General features: G+C 38.7%; 1 protein-coding gene across 1 annotated transcript in view; it reads right to left on the bottom strand.

Moving 5' to 3' along the window:
* Positions 1-19,205, bottom strand: part of SLC15A5 (solute carrier family 15 member 5) — an 83,242-nt gene extending 64,037 nt beyond the window's left edge. The window contains 3 exon segments of the mRNA XM_024733010.1: positions 1,264-1,433; positions 13,935-14,157; positions 18,845-19,205. Of these exon segments, the coding sequence (XP_024588778.1) occupies positions 1,264-1,433; positions 13,935-14,157; positions 18,845-19,205 (754 nt within the window).
* Between the last annotated feature and the right edge of the window lie 1,449 nt (positions 19,206-20,654).

Raw genomic sequence — 20,654 nt, forward strand, 5'->3', positions numbered from 1 at the left:
AAAGAAAAACCTGATGTATGCAGATATGTAATTAAAAAGTCCAACAGGCAAGGCTTCACAGTGTAGCTCAATAAGGTCTCCAAAGACCTGTGGGTCCTTCAAAGATATAGGAAGTATTGTTACTGTGATTTAAGGGGGATCAGTGCTGGATGTTAAACAATATATGCTTATGACAGGGTTATATGAGCTATTTAACAGTTTTCACATTTAGCTTTGAGTGGGCTAGACTGAGCATAATATGATATAGAAATACTTTGGATAGGAGACTTGTGGGTTCAGAGCTACTAAGATTCTGTGCTTTTTCCCAATTTATTAGGAATGGTCTGGGCCCAGATTTTAGTAACTATTGTCTAAATCTTTACATGCAAAAAGTGAATTTTAACACTATTTCCTATTGTTGATACAGTATTAAATGAGATACAGGATGTAAAGTGCTTAACACAAAATAAGAATCATATTACACTCTATCAACAACTAAAAAAAAACTAACCTCACAAATGGAACAGATGCACTTAATTGTATTTAAAGTTAGTGGCATAACCAAACAGAGAGGAACTACACCAAGTGACTTTAAAACATAATCATCTTAGTGTACATTCCCAGGGATTATAACATAAAGAAAACAACTAAGAAGAATTTTGAGACTGTCAATAATCATTGTGAACTGGGATTTTGGCATGGGAAGAAGTAGAAAAAGACTTGAGTTTGACAAGTTTAAGTAAAAATCCTGTAGTTCCATTTTTGATTATGGTATTCTATAGTTCAAAATGTATGTTATCTTAGAGGAAAAAAAAGGACATTTTCTAGGTCTGTGCATTGAAAAGACCTAGAAACCATGATGGACTAAGTAGCGATGAGCATCTCCATCACCAAGACTGTAGTCTCTAAATACCAGTATATATACAAGAAAAGGAAACAGTTCTTTAAGAAAGAGATGATTCAAAGTTCAGGGAAGAGAATGATGACCATAGAATATCTTGGCATACCAGAAAGCAAGGAAGCATTCAAAGACAACACAGGCTTGTCTGAAGGACTCAGGCCCAGCATGAAGAGTACCTCACTGCCCAAACATGGAACAATTTGATCAAAGAAGATAGAGATTATTGATATTCTTGAAGAATCTGTTGCTCTCAAGTATAATAACTGACAGACTCTGCAAATTTTCTGAGTTGAAAGAGAAGTTATAGGGGATCCAAGAGGAAGAAGATGTGTTGAGAAAACCATAAGAACCAAATAAACCAATGTAAAGTGTGATTTGCTTACATTTTCCTGGCTGATAAATCAGGTTATAGTGCATCATACAAAGGGTTATCAGAGCCATAAGTGTAGACATAAAAGGAGTAAGTAAGACCAGGGCCCAGGACGCCGAGTGCTGGATATAAGACAGTCCCAGAAAGACAACAGTTGCATTTAGGCTCATGATCCAATAAAACCTGGGATACCAAAACAAAAATAAAATTACCATTGAGTTACTTAATATAACAATTGCTAATTTTAATGATTTTAATAAATATAAGCTACAACTTAGCAGCATGTTAGCCGAACTAGATTTTGCAAATGTTTATCAGCTTTCTTTTTTTAAATTTCATTTTAAAATTTTTTATACAATCTTGAAAGGTTACTCTCCATTTATAGTTATTGCAAAATATTGGCTATGTTCCCCAAGTTGTACAACTCATCCTTGAGCCTATCTTACACTCAGTAGTTTATACCTCCCACTCCCCTACCCCTATATTCCCCCAACCCCACAAGCACTAGTTTGTTCTCTATATCTGTGAGTCTGCTTCTTTTCTGTCATATTCATTAGTTTGCTGTATTTTTTAGATTCTACATATAAGTGATATCATACAGTATTTGTGTTCCTGTATCTGACTTATTTCACTTGACAAAACACCCTCCAAGTCCATCCATGTTGCTGCAAATGGCAAAGTTTCATTCTTTTTTATGGCTGAGTAGTATTCCATTGTGTGTGTGTGTGTGTGTGTGTGTGTGTGTGTGTGTATCACATCTCCCTTATTCATTCCTCTGTTGATGGACACTTAGGTTGTTTCCATATCTTGACAACTGTAAATAATGCTGCCATGAATATGGGGGTACATGAATCTTTTCAAATTAGTCGTTTTTTTTTTTTTTTCAGGTATATACTCAGGAGTGGGATTGCTGGGTCATATGGTAGTTCTATTTTTAGTTTTTTGAGAAACCTCCATACTGTTTTCTACAGTGGCTGTACCAACTTACATTCCCATGTGCAGTGCACAAGGGTTCCCTTTTCTCCACACCCTCACCAACATTTATTTGTGTTCTGTTTGATGATAGCCATTCTGACAGGTGTGAGGTGATATCTCATTGTAGTTTTGATTTGCATTTCCTTGATGATTAGCGATGTTGAGCATCTTTTCATATGCCTGTTAGCCATCTACATTTCTGTTTTTATCTTTCTTAATAAGCGCATACACATCAGCTATGTCTTATCAGTTTCGTTATCTATGTTTCCTTTCTATTTAGAATAGATATAGGAAGAATGTGTTCTCTTTTCTCTAAAGCAGAAGTTGACAAACTTTTCTGTAAAGCGTCTGATAATATTTTAGGCTTTACAAATCATATGGTCTCTACAGCAACAAGTCAACTCTGTTGTGACTCTAGAGAAGCCATAAATAATACCTCACTGAATATGCCTAATGAACCTGGAAAAGATTACACGGTTAAAGAGTTGAAACTTATTTATTCCACTTTTCAAAGTATGGGAAAACTCAGGAATACCCAGGTTATACCTAGACCATGGCATGGGTAAACCAAAGAAATTAGTGTCATTTGAATAAAGCTTCCAGTGTCTCCTCCTAAGAAACAATATTAAAAATAAGTACCTATCCCAGTAGTACGGTTTGCAAGTTCTGGAGGAATAATCTCTACTTCTCAACCTTTCACTGGGTCTAAATTCTGCTGCTGGAGTCCCATTGCAAAGGGGGTGTCTTACAGCTACTGAAAGTGGGGTCTGGCTGCTCACCGCTCAAAAGCCAATAAAGAGGCAAGTTTGGTGGAAAGGAAAGTTTGCTTTAATTTGGATGCCTGAAACTGGGGCAGGGGGAGGGCGGACTCCCGTCCAAAGGCTTACTCCCCTCCACTGACAGCCGGTGGGCAAGAGCTCTTATTGGCGGAAGGAGGGGACTACATGTAGAAACAGTACAGTTAGTTCTGACAGTCATCTTGAAATTGGTCATACAGCGGTCTGACGAGCATCATCTTGATTGTCCTAAGTACAGTTAATCTTCAGTTCCGGGGTCAGTTTGTTCCCATTTCCTTGAGGCCAATTCTTGGAATTGTGGCAGCTTATATCACGGCTACAGTCTGGTCATCGTGTAGTTAACTTCTTCCACCTGGCACAGGTTTCAGTATCTACAAGACAGCTCACAGGATGTGGCTTAGAATATTATCTACAGCCCTTGAGAAGGAACTAAAGGCCCTTGACTATGCTTAGGGACTAAACGATTATTGTTTTGTCCTGTTTGACTGATTTTCTTTGCTTCTGCATTTTCTTACTTCTCTGATTAAATTCATTCTTTGGCTAAAGTTTTTCCACAGACAAAGGGCAGGCAGAGGACATGGGGGACAAGGACCAAAGGGTCCTATTCCATTTCATTAACATTAGCTTAAAAAATTATTGAAGTAATATTGAATATAATAAAATTTACCCATTTAAAAATATGGTTTTATGGACTACTATATTTAAAATAGATAACCAACAAGGACCTCCTGTATAGCACAGGGAACTCTGCTCAATATTCTGTGATAACCTAAATGGGAAAAGAATTTGAAAAAGAATAGATACATATATATGCATAACCGAATCACTTTGCTGTACACCTGAAACTAACACAACACTGTTAATCAACTATGCTCCAATGTAAAATAAAAATTAAAATCAAATAAAAATTTTTAAAATATGGTTTTATGAGTTTTGGTCCATGTTTTAGTTGTACAAACACTAATAGATCTACATTAGAACACTTATCACTAAAATATGAAGGGCTTACCTAATTAGATCAGGCCCACCCAGGATACCAGGATAATCTCCCCTTTGATTAACTCAAAAGCAACTGATTAGAGAACTTAATTACATTGCAAAATCCCTTCACCTTTGCCATATAACATAAGGAGGGGGTGATATCCTATCATCTTTTCCATGTTCTATTCAGTAGAGACAGGTCACAGGTTGTTCCCATACTCAGGGACATGGATCTGCCAAGAGTGTGACCCACCGGGGGTCATCCTGTGGCATTTCCCATACATCTCCCTCCCTCCCTCCCTCTCTCCCTTCTTTCCTTCCTTCCTTCCCTCCCTCCATTCCTCCCTCCCTTCTTTCTTTTTCTTTCTTTCTCTCTTTCTTTCTTTCTTTCTTTCTTTCTCTCTCTCTCTCTCTTTTTCTTTCTTTCTTCCTTTAAGTAAAAGAAGCATAGTGAACAGGTAAGACTGGCTATGAGAAGGGTGTATTGAAGGTTTGAGAAGAAAGGAGAAGGTTAGAAGCAGTCATATGAAGGAGGAGGAGAGAGGATGATTGCATATTGTACACCTGAAGGATGATGGTAAGGGTTCACTTGAAGTTGGCCATGTATTTAGTGCCAGCATAGCATGATTTTACATTTTTCTCCAGACCTGTTTGGCTCTGTAAGTACAGTAATAGAACAAGTAAAGAGTTGAATTTTAACCAGGATTGCTTCCTTCATTCCTCAGGGGAGTACTGCTAAGTGTGGGGAAAGAGAGAGAGGAATAGTGGATGTGGAATTAGATTGTTAATTGAAGACCAGCCTCCTAACTCTGCTAATTCCACTTGCTGATTTACGGTGGGGATTGGCTCCTTGCTGTGCTCAGCTGACATTACCCAGGAGGGTGGATTGGTGCCTGACCTGCTTCTGCTGGGCAGAGGATTGAAGACCAGTTCCTTACTTGGTCCCACCAACATACCACTCAAGCTGGGGAATCAGAGTGTCCCCGCCTGCTTTGTATGTGTGTAGGTGTGTGTGTGTGCACGTGTGTGTGTACGTACATTAGATTCCTCTTTCCTGGCGAAACTATGGAGCCAGAGTAGGAGGGTGGGGCAGTTTTTCCACAGTGTTTGCCTGAAGTAGGGCAGGTATTATCAAAAAGATATTTTATGTTAGGCTACCCTTTCCCTGGTACTTTACCTAAGGGCAGCAGGCTTTTCTTGGAGCTGCCCTCTCCCCACCATGCCTGTGGGCAGTTCCAGGCTTCTCCACTGTTGGCAAAAAGAAAACCCAGAAAACTCATTGCTCTCCTCTCTCAAGTTCCAAGATCTCTAGCTAGAGTCTGTTATCTTTCCACCTTTCAGAATCTTCCTATGTTTGTTTGTTGTGTTATGTCCAGGGTTTTTTAGATGTAAAAAAAGGAGGACCTGGAAGGAATGGGGCTACTGTCATGGTCTGTCCTTGAATTCCTCTATGATTTTTCAACTGGGTAGTTTAATCTTCCTATTATTGATTTGTAAAAGTTCTTTATATATTCAGGCTGCATGTCTTTTGTCAGATATATGTTCAACAAATGTTTTCTCCCAATCTGTGGTTTGCCTCATCATTTTCTTAGTTAAATCTTTTGATAACAGCAACTGTTTTTAATTTTAATAAATTTCATCATTGTTTTTAATTGGTTCATGCTTCTTGTGTCCTATGTAAAGAATACTTCCTATATGTAGGTCACAAGTATTTTTTCCTTTTTTAAAAAGCAGTTTTATGCCTTTAGATCTCTATGTTAGGTCAATGATTGGCTTTTAATTAAATTTCTAGTCAAGTGTCATGAGTAACTTTTTCTATTTGATATCCAGTTATTCTAGCACAATTTATTGAAAAGATGATCCTTTCCCCATTGAATTTTTTGGCACCTTTGTTGAAAATCAATTGACCTTATAAACGTGGTTCTTTTTTCTGAATTTCAATTCTGTTCTACTAATCTATCCTTATGCCAAAACCGTACTATCTTTATTACTGTTGCTTTTTCTCTTGTTTTTTAAAACAATTTTATTGAGATATAAGTGAGATACAATAAACTGCATGTGCTTAAAATGTACAATTTACGTTTGAATATGTATGCACCCAATAAGCGATCACCCCTTTCAAAATCGTGAACATCCACTCTCCATAACTGACCTAGAAAAGTAATCAAATGTCAAACATGGCCATGCTGAGCAAGCTGATTGACTGTAATCCACTGATAGCAATTTATTTATCACAGTGCAGCGTGGGTACAAAGTTAGAATTTTCTAGGACAATGCGGTAGAGTCCCTAGGCTCAGCCTCAGGTCATCCTTTCGTGCAGTTGCAAGCTGCACGCTTGAACTGTGGCTGTAACAACCAAGGGAGGCTGGAATTGCAGAGCAATGTTACGGTCCTTTCCATCTTTACGAAACCCTTTTTTCAAATGCTAAGTGTTGCTGAGAAAAAATCCAAGAGGACACTGTGTGACTCTTCAGTACACCACAGGGGGATGTAAACGGAATTGCTCTAAAGAGGGTCAAGGAAAATTACAATTCTTCCAAGACTTACATCTTGTGAAATATAGTTATAAACCAAAGAATTATAGTGCTGAATTTCTCTGTATAGGGAGAGATTTCACATAAAGTACTAAATGTGTTTTAACAAATGCCACCCAACCTATTTGATTGTGTAATTTTCTGGAAGAATTACCTAGTACAATCATGTTTTATATAATCTTTGCTGATCCATGGACAGGACAAGCCATAGATAATTAAGGGTGAAACTGTATATGTCCCAACTGTAAAAAAATAAAAGAAATAAAAATCCACAGTCTTCAAACTCACCATTAAGACTCCTTTCATCTCATAGCTCACCAGCAAATTGAATATATAAAGCACCTCTCACACAGAAAGTCAGAGAGCAAAGCACTAAAGCAAAACAAATACCAGTGATTAAGGAATATTGAAAGCAGCAGTAAAAATATGTTTCTTTAGTTTACTTTTAAATACAGACTGGGAACTGCAAATAATTGGGGGTATATATAAGTGGTAATTTTTTTTTTTTTTTGGTCTTCATGATTCTATGGTGTTGAATACAAATAAGGGGGAAAAATCCTATTGCTGCAAAATTCAGAAAACCTTTTGAGATTATTTATTTTAAACATTCACCTTAATTTATTTAGTAATAGTTTTTAAAGTCACTCAAATATTCTGTCACTTCTTAGACTGACCAATTTTGACATGCTTCACTTATTTTAAGTGATTATAAGAGAAATAGTTTGAAATGGGCTTTCCAACCTACTTGAGAAGGTATTGAAGAGGGGAGAAAAACTTCTGGGTCTTCATAGCCTTAGTGGACAATTTTAAGAGTTCAAACAGGGCTTCCCTGGTGGCACAGTGGTTGAGAGTCCGCCTGCTGATGCAGTGGACTCAGGTTCGTGCTCCGGTCCAGGAGGGTCCCACGTGCCGCGTCCGGAGCCTGTGCTCCGCAACGGGAGAGGCCACAGCAGTCAGAGGCCCACGTACCGAAAAAAAAAAAAAGAGTTAAAACAGAATATTTTATTCTGCCTTGAAAAATATTGAGATAATTCACCAGGGGATTTGTGGTTCTTCAATGGGCCAAAATTGAACTGTTTAGAAGAGTCAATGAAACACTGGGGCGCTGATTTCATGGTGGATGGCTATTGTCAATCATTGCTTCTTTTAGCATAACCACTGGCCCACTGAAGTACTTCAAAGAATATTCTAGCTGACATGAATTTGGAGAAAGAAGGACCAGAAGGAAATTTTGCATTTCCTACTTTTTTTAAAAAAAATTATTGGAGTATAATGATTGCGTTAGTTTCAGGTGTACAGCATGGTGATTCAGTTATACATGTGCATATACTCATTCTTTTTGAGAGTCTTTTCCCATATAGGTTATTACAGAGTACTGAGTAGAGTTCCCTGTGCTATACAGTAGGCCCTTGTTGATGATTTTATATATAGTAGTGTGTGTATGTTACTCCCAAGCTCCTAATTTATCCCTCCTTCCACATTTCCCCTTTGGCAACCGTAAGTTTGTTTTCGAAATCTGTGAGTCTGTTTCCGTTTTGTAAATCAGGTCATTTATATCATTTTTTCCTACTTTTTATCTATAAATATTTTTCAACAATGCTATTAAAGAAAAGACGGCTTAATAAAGGAAGATAATTGATTTTGGTGAATCGACAGCATGATTAAAGTAAAAGGTTTACTTTTAATTAAGATATTGGGGGGGAATGCTTCACTCTCTTTCTCCTGCCCTCCCTGCCTGTGTCACTCCTTTAACTTGCTCTCGTTCCCTTTCTGTCTTTCTTCCCCTGTCTTCTGCCAAATCCCAATTTTGACAGTTGTTTATGTTGTTGAAGAGAAAACCACAGGCCCCAAATGGCATCACTTGTGCTAAAGCCTATGATACCAAACCTAGGCTTAGATACAGGACTTAATTGCAGTTTCGAGCTTCTCCAGAAATGTAATCTTAATCAACCAGTCTGGAATTTTCTGGTCGGCATCAATGAGGTCATCTGTCATGTGGGCCCTCTCCATCCCCCAGAAGAAGAGGCAATCTACGTGGTAAAACCCTTGCCTTTCCCTCCCCACCCCACCTCCCCAAAAAGAAGATACCCTGGCCTAAAAATAATGCTTCCTTTTCTTTTGTGAATAGCTCCCTTGCCCTACCCTTCTTCCTATAAAAACTTTCCATTTTGTACAACCCTTCAGAGCACCCTTGTAGTTGCTGGATGGGATGCTGTCCAATTCATGAATCGCCTAATAAAGCCCATTAGGTCTTCAAATTTCTGCCGTTGAATTTTGTTCTTTTTAACAATGTGTATCATTTTCTCATTTCCTGAGTTTAAGATCTTTGAACCACTGCGTGTTTATTGATATAAATAAGTCCCTGCTGATGCACCTACCAAGCTTAAAAGCTACCAAGCAGGGCTTAAAACAAAGCAGCAGGCTGCAGGATCAGTAAGAGATGTAAGAAATTTCTTCTTTTTTTTTTCTTTCCCCAGTACTTTTTAGTTTACATGGTTATATGTTGGAGAGGTATTCTGAGTGTATTTTCTGAAAGTTTACAATTCTGGCCAAGATAATGAAGGAGGTGCCTGTTGTAATTGGGGTGAGTGGGTAGCATTTGTTAAACTTGGCTAGAGCCCATGAAAATAGAACTTTGGAAGGTCTAGTGATTTTTTAGAAAGCTACTTACAAGCTATTCCTCAGTATATGCAACTTAGAGGATATTCTGAGTGCAAGCATACCTCAGAGATACTATGGGTCCGGTTCTAGGCCCCCGAGGTATAACAGGTTGCACAAAGTTTTCGGTTTCCCAGTATATATAAAAGTTATGTTTACACTCTGTTGTAATGGGCTAAATGTGCAATAGCATTATGTCTAAAAAGATAACGTGCATGTCTTAATTAAAAATACTTTATTGCAAAAAATGCTAACCATCCTCTGAGCCTTCAGCGCATGGTGGTGGTAACATCAAAGATCACTGATCACAGATCACCATGATAAATATAATAATAATGAAGTTTGCATAGTGTGAGAATTACCAGATGCTTCACAGAGACAGGAAGTGAGCAAATGCTTTTGGGAAAATGCCACTGACAGACTTGCTGGACATGGAGTTGCCGCAAACTTCCTGTAAATGTTACAAAATTTAAAATTTATAAAAGTTTATAAAATTAAAAACTTTGTCACTGTGAAGCACAAGAAAGCAAAGCAATTTAACAAGATATGCCTGTATTAATGGGTACTAGTAAGACTGTTCCATGAACTGTTTTGATTTCGTTAGCTGAAATTATGATTTTACTATTGCAGAATTATGTAAATTCATATTTTATTTCTCTTCTCAAGGAGTAGGTAGAATTTCTCAAACAGGTAGATTTCTAAGTATGGTAAAAATTGTGAGGAATCATCAAAAATTTCTGAAGCATCCTGGTATGAAATAGGTGCTTCCCTCAATGTTTAGCTCCATTCCTTTTCAAGAATATTTCTAGACCACGTATGGAATCCACTTTCCTTATGTCTCTGGAACTGTTTTCAAAATTCTGAAGCACTTGCTAAAAATGCACGTTTGTTCCCCAGCTATGCTCCCAGGAAATTCTGATCTAGGAGGTTGGGGGTAGGGCATGGGAAACATTTTTTAACAAAGCCCTCAAGTGATTCTTAAAATCATGCAATGCTGCTTGAGAGCAGTGGTTCTCAAACCTTACTACTTAGGCAGCTTAAAAAAAAATCCTAGTCTCTGGTGCCCACCTCAAATCAACATAATCAGAACTTCTGGTGGTAGGGCCCAGGCATCAGTATTTTTAAGGGTCCTCATGTGGCTTCCTTGGACATCTAGGATTGAGAATCGCTGCTGTCAAACAGCACTCAAGTAAATATTAAAACAGCTTTGAAAAAAAGGCTGTGGGATAATAATTTTTTTACTTCTAGTGTTTTCCCAAGATAAAAGATACTAAATTTGAGCAAGTTTTTAAAAATCAGAACACTTTAGTATGAGACAGATATTATGTAGAGTCAAACTGAGTACCAGATATTCAAAATTTCTGGGATGGAATAAGTCAGTCTCTAGACTTTTTCAAGAAATTTATGCCAATCTACTATTTGAGCTTTTAAATAATGTATAATTCACTCTGGTAACTGGTTAGCGACAGACTCTGATATGCAGATGGCATGCAAATTATCAGGTGAAATAAGTAGAGACATGAGGAAGCGAGATTTAAGGTTAATTGTGGTAGGATTTAAAATTATGGTCATGAACAGACTTAATTGTTCACCATTCATTTTGTTTCCAGAAAAGATTCTGCACAGGTGTATTTACCTAGATGATCGCCAGTATGGTAACTCTTATTGTACATGTCAGATTTTGGAAAATGCTGAAAGAGCCGGGTTCCGATCTGGACGATGGCACAAGGAGATGTTGGCAGATTATTATGCCTCTTGATTTCAGGGAGTTTAGCTTTATTCTTTCAGTTAGGTACATAGTCGAGGAAGATCCAGTACCAGATGGTGATGTTGGCTGGGAGGGGTTTTCTCACCTACATTTGGCAGCTCTACTCGGAAGTGGTGCTTTCAGTGCTTTAGACTTCCAGTCTATACTATTTCACATGATCATTGGGAAGCTTTAGGTGGTAGAGATGCAATGACACATCTCATTAAGCGTCCCGTAACTATGAACAGCTGACATCTGTGCTGAAAACAGAACTGGATGCAGCCTTCAAGTGGTTATAGGTTCAAGTGCTGTGTTGCTTTTTTTTTTTTTTTTCAGTTTATAAGTGATTTAATAAGCATAGCACTGCTGTCGTTAAACCAGAAAAATATATGTAGTAGAGACTTGAATTAGAATATATTACTAGGGCTTCCCTGGTGGCGCAGTGGTTGGGGGTCCGCCTGCCGATGCAGGGGACACAGGTTCGTGCCCCGGTCCGGGAGGATCCTACATGCTGCGGAGCAGCTGGGCCTGTGAGCCATGGCCGCTGAGACTGCGCGTCCGGAGCCTAAAAAAAAAAGAATATATTACTAAAGACTTGAATTCAAAAATTTGAAAAGTAGTAAGTCTTTCTGTAGGGAGAGATTAGTGGTCAAAAGTTAGCTGTGTCGCTTTCTTAAAGACACTGCTGAAATTCATTATATTAACCAAGCTTGTAATTTCTAGAGGCATTTTTGACTTGGAGAAATAGATTATAAATCAGTGGGCTGCTCATTTTAAAGATGGCCTTCTCCTAAATGGCCTTCCTCTTTCCCAGAAGTTGGACAATGATTTTAGCTGATGACTTATTTATTCGTCATTTAATAATAACAGTCATAGTTACCCTGATTTGAATGCCTATAATGTGCTAGGATACTTTGTGTAAAAACTCCACAACAGCCCTCCAAGGTATCCCCATTCTGTGCTTTTGAGAGGTGAAGGAACTTGCCGAAAACCATAAGACTCTTAAGTGACAGAGCCACGATCCTGCCAGCTATCTGGCTGCCCAGCAGGGACTCTGTTCATCTTGCCACCAACCCCTGCGTTATGTACAAGAATAGAATGAACAGTCATTTCTATAAAGTGCAACAAGCAGCTGTTCATAAAAGTTTAGTATTTGAACTGAGAAAACAACAACCATATTCCACCTTCAAGGGGCTTATTATTTCTACAGTCTCTTATCACATTAAAGAATAACACCCTGGTTCTTTATACACATTTCTCGGTGCTTAACTTTAAAAAATATTGCATGATTCCTTTATCAGAGATTTTAATGAAATCAGGAAATAATAAGTAACCCAATCGAAATGTGTTCATCCTAAATTTGGCCTGGCTACAGAAATTCATTTTCACCTCATTCCTCATCCCTGCCTTTCCAATGTCCTAAAGCACGAACCCATTGGGTGTTCCCTCCGTTTCCCCAAGGAAATATTTCATTCATATAATGTCTCCTTTGTAATCAACACTGAGAAATGTCACTTTGATTAAACACAACTCTGAATGACTAAGACGACAGTACAATAAATTCTCCAGAGCTATCTTTCAGAACAACTGATTGCTCTTTAGTCTTAATCCTCCAGAGTCTTATTTAATCAAAATGATGTTGCTAATTAAGGATTAAAACCTCCGAATAGAATAAAAAAGAAGGATTTTTCTTTCTCCTTTGGGCAGGTCAAGGAGGCAGAATTTGCTGTAAGGAAGTAAAAAGTCCCTTCCACCTTTGGTAAAACTGCATTATTCTCTGACGTTTGGACTTAATCCAAAATAGGCCTGAGTGCTTTGTAATATTAATATAGTCGGAGGATGGGGGGGAAAGAAGGAAAGAAAGAAGGAAACAAAAGAAAGCAGAAAGAAAAACAAAGAAAAAGGAACTGTCTTAGATAGCTATATGTATACCTAGATAATATTTATTCTAAATTTTTTTCATTTAATGCTTTTAATATGAATTTTCTTTAAACATTTTGTCTGATGCTGTCTGTGCATTGCTTTTATCCATCGCTAACATTGATGGAATGGCAAAATATTTTAGAAAAATGATACTAACCCATTTCACAGAGAAGAGGAAGCAAAAGACAATATATCTCCAATATATTTGACATCAACTGGTGAATGCCAATAAGAACAACAGAATTCTCTACTAAATGCTGAAATACTCTACCTTGAGATCAAAATCTCAATTTTTCCTTGAATTTGCATTTGATAATAAAAATTGGTTCCTTGAAAACACATAAAACTGTACAAGAACTCACTAAGAGAGACAAAGATGTATAGAAATGTAGTTTGATTTCCATGGAATACAAATTCTTTCAGGTGCTGGGGGTGAAGTGGATGTTAAATAGAGATGCTGGTTGATGTTTTAATGAATTGTAAAATACTTCTTCCATCCTTTTCATCTTTCTGAATTTATAATCTCTGCCGTGTTAGTCTATTACAATGTAGACGTAACTAATAATATCTCCTGCTTATTGATTACCACTATGTGCCACATTCTATGCCAGTAATACACATATTATTACCTCTAATAAAACGCAGGAAGAGGTATTATTATAACCCTTCAGAAATGGTTAAACTCAGAGAAGAAATGACTTGACCAAGGTCAGGCAACTGTGTGAAGTAGAATTGAGATTTCCACCAAGGCCTGTTTGGCTCCAAAGCCACATTCTGTTCAGTAGGACATGCCATCTCACACTTGTTTACTTGAAGGATAAAGTCATCAGTGTGCTTCAAGAAGGTGCTGGTAAACTGTTTTGGTCTATACCTGACTCATAGGCTCCCAGACTACTGGCTGAGTCATTGTTAAAGGTATTGTCCCCTTGTCACCCAGCCCAATCAATGACAAAGGCTGAACAACCATCATCAAAACAGGACCAGAGAGCAAGCAACAAGAAATGCCCAAAGCGAGAGAAATGTCTGTTCCCGAGAATGCCTGTTTTCTCTCCTAGCCAGTGCTACTTACCAGTTAAAAAAGGACATTTGTTTCTGGGATCCATACTCCTGAAGGCTGTAAGCGCCCAGTGGACAGACAATGGTCCTTATTCCTCCTGTGCCGAGGCAGATGGCCACCAGTGCTACGTGAAACAGCCTGGTCTGTTCCTTTTTTGGTGTGTTGTTAATCATACGGTGAGTGCCCATGTAGAAACCCTCCAAGGGAAAAGCAGCCACAGATAATAAAGCAGAGCCTACAGACAGAGAAAAAAAAAAAAAGGAATAAATATGTATAGACCACTGACTCACCAAATCACATCAGAAATAAGGTTTTTCCTCTGAACGTTGCCTCGTTATGCAATTGTCTTATTAAAATATTAATCATGGCAATTCTGGAGGTAATACGATTTTCCTAAATGTAAATATTTCCCTCAGTATATGTTTTTAATGAATCCAAAGGCCTAGTTTTTTTCCCCTCAGACTTGAACTATCTCTCAGAGAACAGACAAGCAAATCGTGTCCATTTTAACAAAGTTAAAACAATTCAGAAATACCTGATGTGAGACACTAAAGATGTTTGCAGTCCCACCCCCAGAGAAAAACCACCATTCACAAGGGTTATTTGTTCTTAATCAACAGAGTGCGAGAAACCGCGATGATCTCAGACATCTCGGAAGCCTGTTAAAGAGAACGTTTTAAGAAGAACGTTATTGTAGTTAGAGCAGAACGTAGCCTCTCTTTTCCTTTTCTACTTCGCTTTTTCCTTTTAAATCCCTTTTATTTCTCCTGCAGTGGCGTGGAGACTCCTTTGCCACACACGTAGGTGAGAAGGCTGGGGACGGGTGTGAGGTGAGCAATGCAGTACAGGTGGGAAGGAGGGAGGAGAGAATGACAAAGGAAGGTTGAAATCACTTTGCTGTACACCTGAAACTAACACGACATTGTAAATCAACCAGACTTCAATCAAACCCAAAAACAAACCAACAAAAAGAAGGTTAAGCTGACTTCTCACTTCCATCTTGCAGGGACCAAACTTGAAGACTTTCCTTGTCTAATAATTACCACTCAATTCCATACTTTTGCTAAGCTATTTATAGTTTGCAAAACATTTCTGTGTACTACATTGTTTGATCTTGGAAAAACTTTGTGATGACAGAGGACAGATTTTTTTTTTTAATTCTGATTTTTCAAAAAAAAAGAAAAAGAAACAAGTTTGTTGAGGCTAAGTGACCCAGTGTTACGGAGTAACCCAGTTGTGATCTCCGTCTTCTTGAAATTCCTGTTATCACATGATCAAATCAGTTTTTTCGGGGGGTCAATTTGATTAGGGAAAAATGGCTTCTCCATGTTAGTTTTCAACTCCGTTTTATTAACTTGGCATTCACACTTTTTGGTATAAATTTTTATATAGTCATTTTATGTGGTTAGTTTTCTCAATTAGACTATAAGGGTATTAAAGGCAAAAATTGGGCCTAATGTTTCCATCTCCCATACAGTGGCTTTTGCAATGTGAAGAATGCATGCCCTTAATAGTTGTTTGGTAACAGACTGATTTACCATGCGGGTGGGCCCTTTACTGAGTTTGAAATGTTTCCTGTTAAGGTGAGCCAGATGTGCAGCTAACTTCTCTCTCTCTCTCTCTGCCACTCAGTTTTTATCTCTGGAAGTGTCACGTGAGGCCTGGCTAGGCTAAGGTTATCCAAAGAGGATGGACAGAAGAACTGCTTCTTGCAGCAGCCATCTATTTAAAGACAAATTCTTTTAGTGGTACCTTTGTGTAAATTTGAAAGGCACTTTACTTCCATCTTTTGAAAAATGTCATAATACACTGATTGCAATAGGTCAAAACTTTATTTCTATCTACTGTAAAATTGATGTAATAAAAATACAAGTCATTGACATATGAGATAAGAAGATTCCTTGTTGATGTGTGCTATTGTGCAGTGCGCAGTCCGCACACCTGTACTTGGTAGCTCTGTATAAAGCACCGTGATGTGTCGTATCTCTTGCTAGGTGGTGGGGGTCTGCTGGTTCCTCCCATCAGGAGCGAATGCATCCATCGGAGAAGGCACACATGCAGGTGGACAATTATAATGGGGCAAATGCAATCACTTGGGTATGATCAGAGTGTGGCTGAGCACAGAGGAGCTGGCAACGAACACTACATGAATCTTGTTTTTTTTTTTTTTACGTCTTTATTGGAGTATAATTGCTTACTGGAGCTCCTTTAAGCAGCGCTCTTAATCCCCTCTCCTCGCGCACCAGGAAACAAAGAGGTAAGAAAAAGTCTCTTGCCTCTTCGGCAGGTCCAGACTTTTCCCCGGACTCCCTCCCGGCTAGCCGTGGCGCACTAATACCCTGCAGGCTGTGTTCATGCCGCCAACGCCGGTCCTCCGACCAAAGCCCGACCCTCAGCTCCCAGCCCCGCCTGCCCCGGCGGGTGAGCAGGCAAGTCTCTCGGGCTGGCGAGTGCCGGTCGGCCATGATCCTCTGTGCGGGAATCTCTCCGCTTTCCCCTCCGCACCCCTGTTGCTGTGCTCGCCTCCGCGGCTCGCAGTCTCCGCCCGTGAAGGGGCTTCCTAGTGTATGGAAACCTTTCCTCCTTCACGGCTCCCTCCCACTGGTGCAGGTCCCGTCCCTATTCTTTTGTCTCTGTTTTTTCTTTTGCCCTACCCAGGTACGTGGGGGGTTTCTTGCCTTTTGGGAGGCCTGAGGGCTTCTGCCAGCGTTCAGTAGGTGTTCTGTAGGAGTAGTTCCACGTGTAGATGTATTTCTGGTGTATCTGTGGGGAGGAAGGTGATCTCCGCGTTTTACTCTTCCGCCATCTTCCCGGAAGCCTCCCACTACATGAATCTTGAAGGAAGGGCCAGGAGTTTTCATGTCTCGGATATGGGATGGAAAGATAAAGGAAAATGACAATTTCAGGCAGAGAAAAGAGCAGATGTAACATTAGAAAAGTAGGGAAGCCCGTGAGGAGAAGTTCCGCCTGATTGGGGTCGTGTACTGAGACAGAAGTTTGGAGAGGTAAATGTGGGACAGGTTCTTATAAAATTGGCTTTTACATTTTAGATAATAGAGCCAATGTATAGATTTATTCTTTTAGGAAGTCAGTGTTTTTTGGTAGAAGCAGCATTGGGGTCACACTGATGACTGACAGCCAGTAAGCAGGCCACTGTAATGGTCAAGAAGATGAAGGCTGCATTTTTGAGCTAAGGTTGTAGCAATACAGACAGAAGACACATTTTTTGATGGAACCTCTGATACTTAGTGACTGGTTGGAATTTTATGACATCCATGAGTGGGGGACACCAGGAAACAACTTTGAGTAGGAAACTGAATGGTCATGGAATTGACTTGCCTTCTGTTTGCCAAATTCTAAGTTGGGACTTCAGTCCTAGTCTGATGACTCACACAGGAATTTAGACTGATGGGAATCACCACGTTAAACAAGAAGTTACCTAATGCTACTGACATGGCTTGCTACCAAGTGAAGAAGAGTAAATCATGCTTAAATGTCTTCTCATCAGAAAACATTCCCTGACACAGAAGAGCCACCTTGTCACTCTCTAGTCCATCCTGTCCCCTTCCCCAGCTTTTTTTTCATTATCACACATTACCACCCAACATGATAGCTATTTATTACTTGATTTTCCCTCTCCCCACATCAGAAAGTCAACTTCATAAGAAAAGAGACTGCTTTCTCCTGTGTTGGGTTCCAGATCCTGGAACAATGTCTAGCACAGAGTAGTCAATGAGAAACACTTATGGAATGGTGAACAAATATTTGCCATGCAGTGACTTAGTTTTTATTTCATGGAACTGAAACAATGAAGAAGCTTACAAGTTTGAATCATGCTCTGATCGATTCAGTGAATGGTACTTTACCATCTGATTGGAATTGTGTGTAGGTTGAGTAGCTGATACCCATCACTTCCTCATTCACCTCCCCTGTCCCCCAAAACTGCCTTTCTGCTGCACTGGTCAGTTTTGATGAACTGCCTACCTAAGTTCCTCAGCTCAGAACTTGGAGTTAATTTCTGTCCTTCCATCATATTTGTGACCTTACATAGTTGACGAGTTTTTATGGTTTTATGTTCTTTCCTGGATTGACAGTTCTCCATCACCTAGACCAACATCCTGAGATTTTCTGTTCTCTCTCTAACCTCTCACTGTGATTGTCAGTCCTGTTTATTGAAGCATTTCACAAATGTGTTCATATCTTCAGTAACTCCTTCTTGTCTAGAAGAGCAACCTGAACTTCCCAGCCTAAATTTCTAGACTGTTCATCAACTTGATCTCTATTCCATATCAAACAAATTTGATATTTCCCCAACATTGCTTGCAATCACGTCACTCCCAAACTTTTGTAGATCTATTTCTTTTTTGTTATGTAAAGAAGCACAGTGTAGCGTTAAATTCATTCATTTTTTAGCATGTAGCCATACTTCATAATATGGAAATCATGTCTTCAAGTGCAATCTTAATTATTATATGACTAATTAAAAGACCACCTTTTGATGAAAACGTTTCTACATGTACTTCAAAACAACTTTTTAGCACACTTCACTTTAGTTGTGAAGCAAATGAACTTCATATTTCACATAGAATTTGTCACAAATTTTGGCTTGTGGTAGGAAGGGGGGAAAGGAGGGAATTCTGCAGAGTATAGAAAACAGACATTTGAAGAGATAATTATAAAATATAATCAGTGCAATGATAGTAGTATCAAAGCATCCTCTAACACACACACACACACACACACACACACACTTAGTAGTATCCCTCAAATAATACAGAGAATAAACTAAATTGAAGCAACATTCTTAGCTCATTTATTACATCTTATGCTAAAACCAAAGCGGGTATAGCATAAATCAAACGTTCTAATAAAAATCCACTAAAATAAGTTGTAAAACAATCCAGTCAGAAGTGGACACTCACCTAGAAAATGCAGAAATAAGCAAACCTGTACCAGTTTGTTTCTTCCTAGACATACATCAGCAAGCCATCCTGCAAACACCGGGGTAAGGATTGACGTTCCAATAAAACACAAGTTCAAAATGGCGGCCTGGTAATTGTGATAGCCAAGCTTGACGGTGCAAAAGGGGATCATATTGCAGACGACTTCAAAGAAAGTGAACCTCTCACACAGCTCCACCAGAAGCAAACAGGTTCCAACTTGAAATTTTTTCACAGAGTATGATGAAGACAAATAACCAATATGTCTTATAGTTTTCTCCTTCTCAATGCTGTGATTTAAGGGTACTTTCTCATCGGTGTTTTTAAAGCCTGTAACAGACATGACTACCCTCCTTGAAGACTACTTATGCTCGTGGTTTGAACTTGGTGATTTTTCCCCCACTCCTCTAATGAAAAAATAAATAAGATCTTTGCTTTGAATTTCACAACTCCATGCTAAGTTTCATACGTTTTTTTTGCACGTTAGTGTTGGTCATTTTGATGATCGAAGAGCACAAGAAAAGAGACATGAGTATTTAAACCATGGTAGCTCAGTGTAGCCAAATCTGATTTGTTCGTCTAATTACTTAGAGGCTAAATTAGGCTCTTCCTCCAAATTTATATTGAATTACATGAATCCAGTTGCATACGTGTGGAAACTCATCTGCCTCACACTGATAAAGTTTAAATACGGAGGCAGAAGAAGCAGTTTTTCAGGAGAATTTGAGCACTAGATCAAGAAATAATTTGAGTCTAATAATTTCTGATACTTTAATTAAACAAGCCAGAACAGTATCAAGAGATAAAGCGTGAAAGGAAATCTGTTTTGAGGGGGCAGGATATCTTATCATTATTAAATTTCTTGTTATTTTTGGTTGGAATTCTGATAAGAAAGCTAATTAGGTAACAAAAGTGCTAGTACATTTAGGTAACAAGCAGAGTTTGCAAGAAAGTAATTTAAGTGCACTAATGAAAAGAGAAAATATTAAACAAAACCCGTCTTCCTTTAAGTTGACCCCAGGCTTGTAGAACAGCCTCTCGGAGGAAATCAGAGTGAAAGGCACTATTTGACTCTTTATTAGTCAGCAACAGCGGTACAGCAACTATCCCACACATGCTTTGGGCAATATTGGATCTGGTATCACCCTGACCCTTCAGCTGGGTGAAGGGATGTTAACATTCTGTTTCGGAAAGCAGAAGAGCACAAATTAAGCTGAAAAAGCAGCCGTATGATAATTCATTCTTTTTTATGACTGACTAATTTCCATTGTGTATATATTATATATACCACATCTTCTTTATCCATTCATCTGTCGATGGACACTTAGGTTGCTTCCGTGTCTTGTCTATTGTAAATAGTGCTTCCATGAACATTGGGATGCAGGTATCTTTTCAAATAGGGTTTTTGTCATTTCTGAACATACACCAAGGAGTGGGGTTGCTGGATCATATGGTAACTCTATTTTACTTTTTTAAGGAACCCATATTGTTTTCCATAGTGGCTGCACCAATTTTCATTCCCACCAACAGTGTAGCAGTTCCTTTTCCTCATACCCTCTCCAGCATTTAATATTTGTAGACTTTTTGGTGATGGTCATTCTGACCAGTGTGAGGTGATAGCTCATTGTAGTTTTGATTTGCAGTTCTCTAATAATTAGCAGTGTTGAACATCTTTTCATGTGCGTTTTGGCTATCTGTATGTCTTCTTTGGGAAAATGTCTATTTAGATCTTCTGCCCAAGTCAGAGAAAGACAATTATATGATATCACTTATATGTGGAATCTAAAAAAAT

This window comes from Neophocaena asiaeorientalis, unplaced genomic scaffold (genome assembly GCF_003031525.2).
Source record: "Neophocaena asiaeorientalis asiaeorientalis breed wild unplaced genomic scaffold, Neophocaena_asiaeorientalis_V1.1 scaffold150, whole genome shotgun sequence".
NCBI classification, from domain to species: domain Eukaryota; kingdom Metazoa; phylum Chordata; class Mammalia; order Artiodactyla; family Phocoenidae; genus Neophocaena; species Neophocaena asiaeorientalis.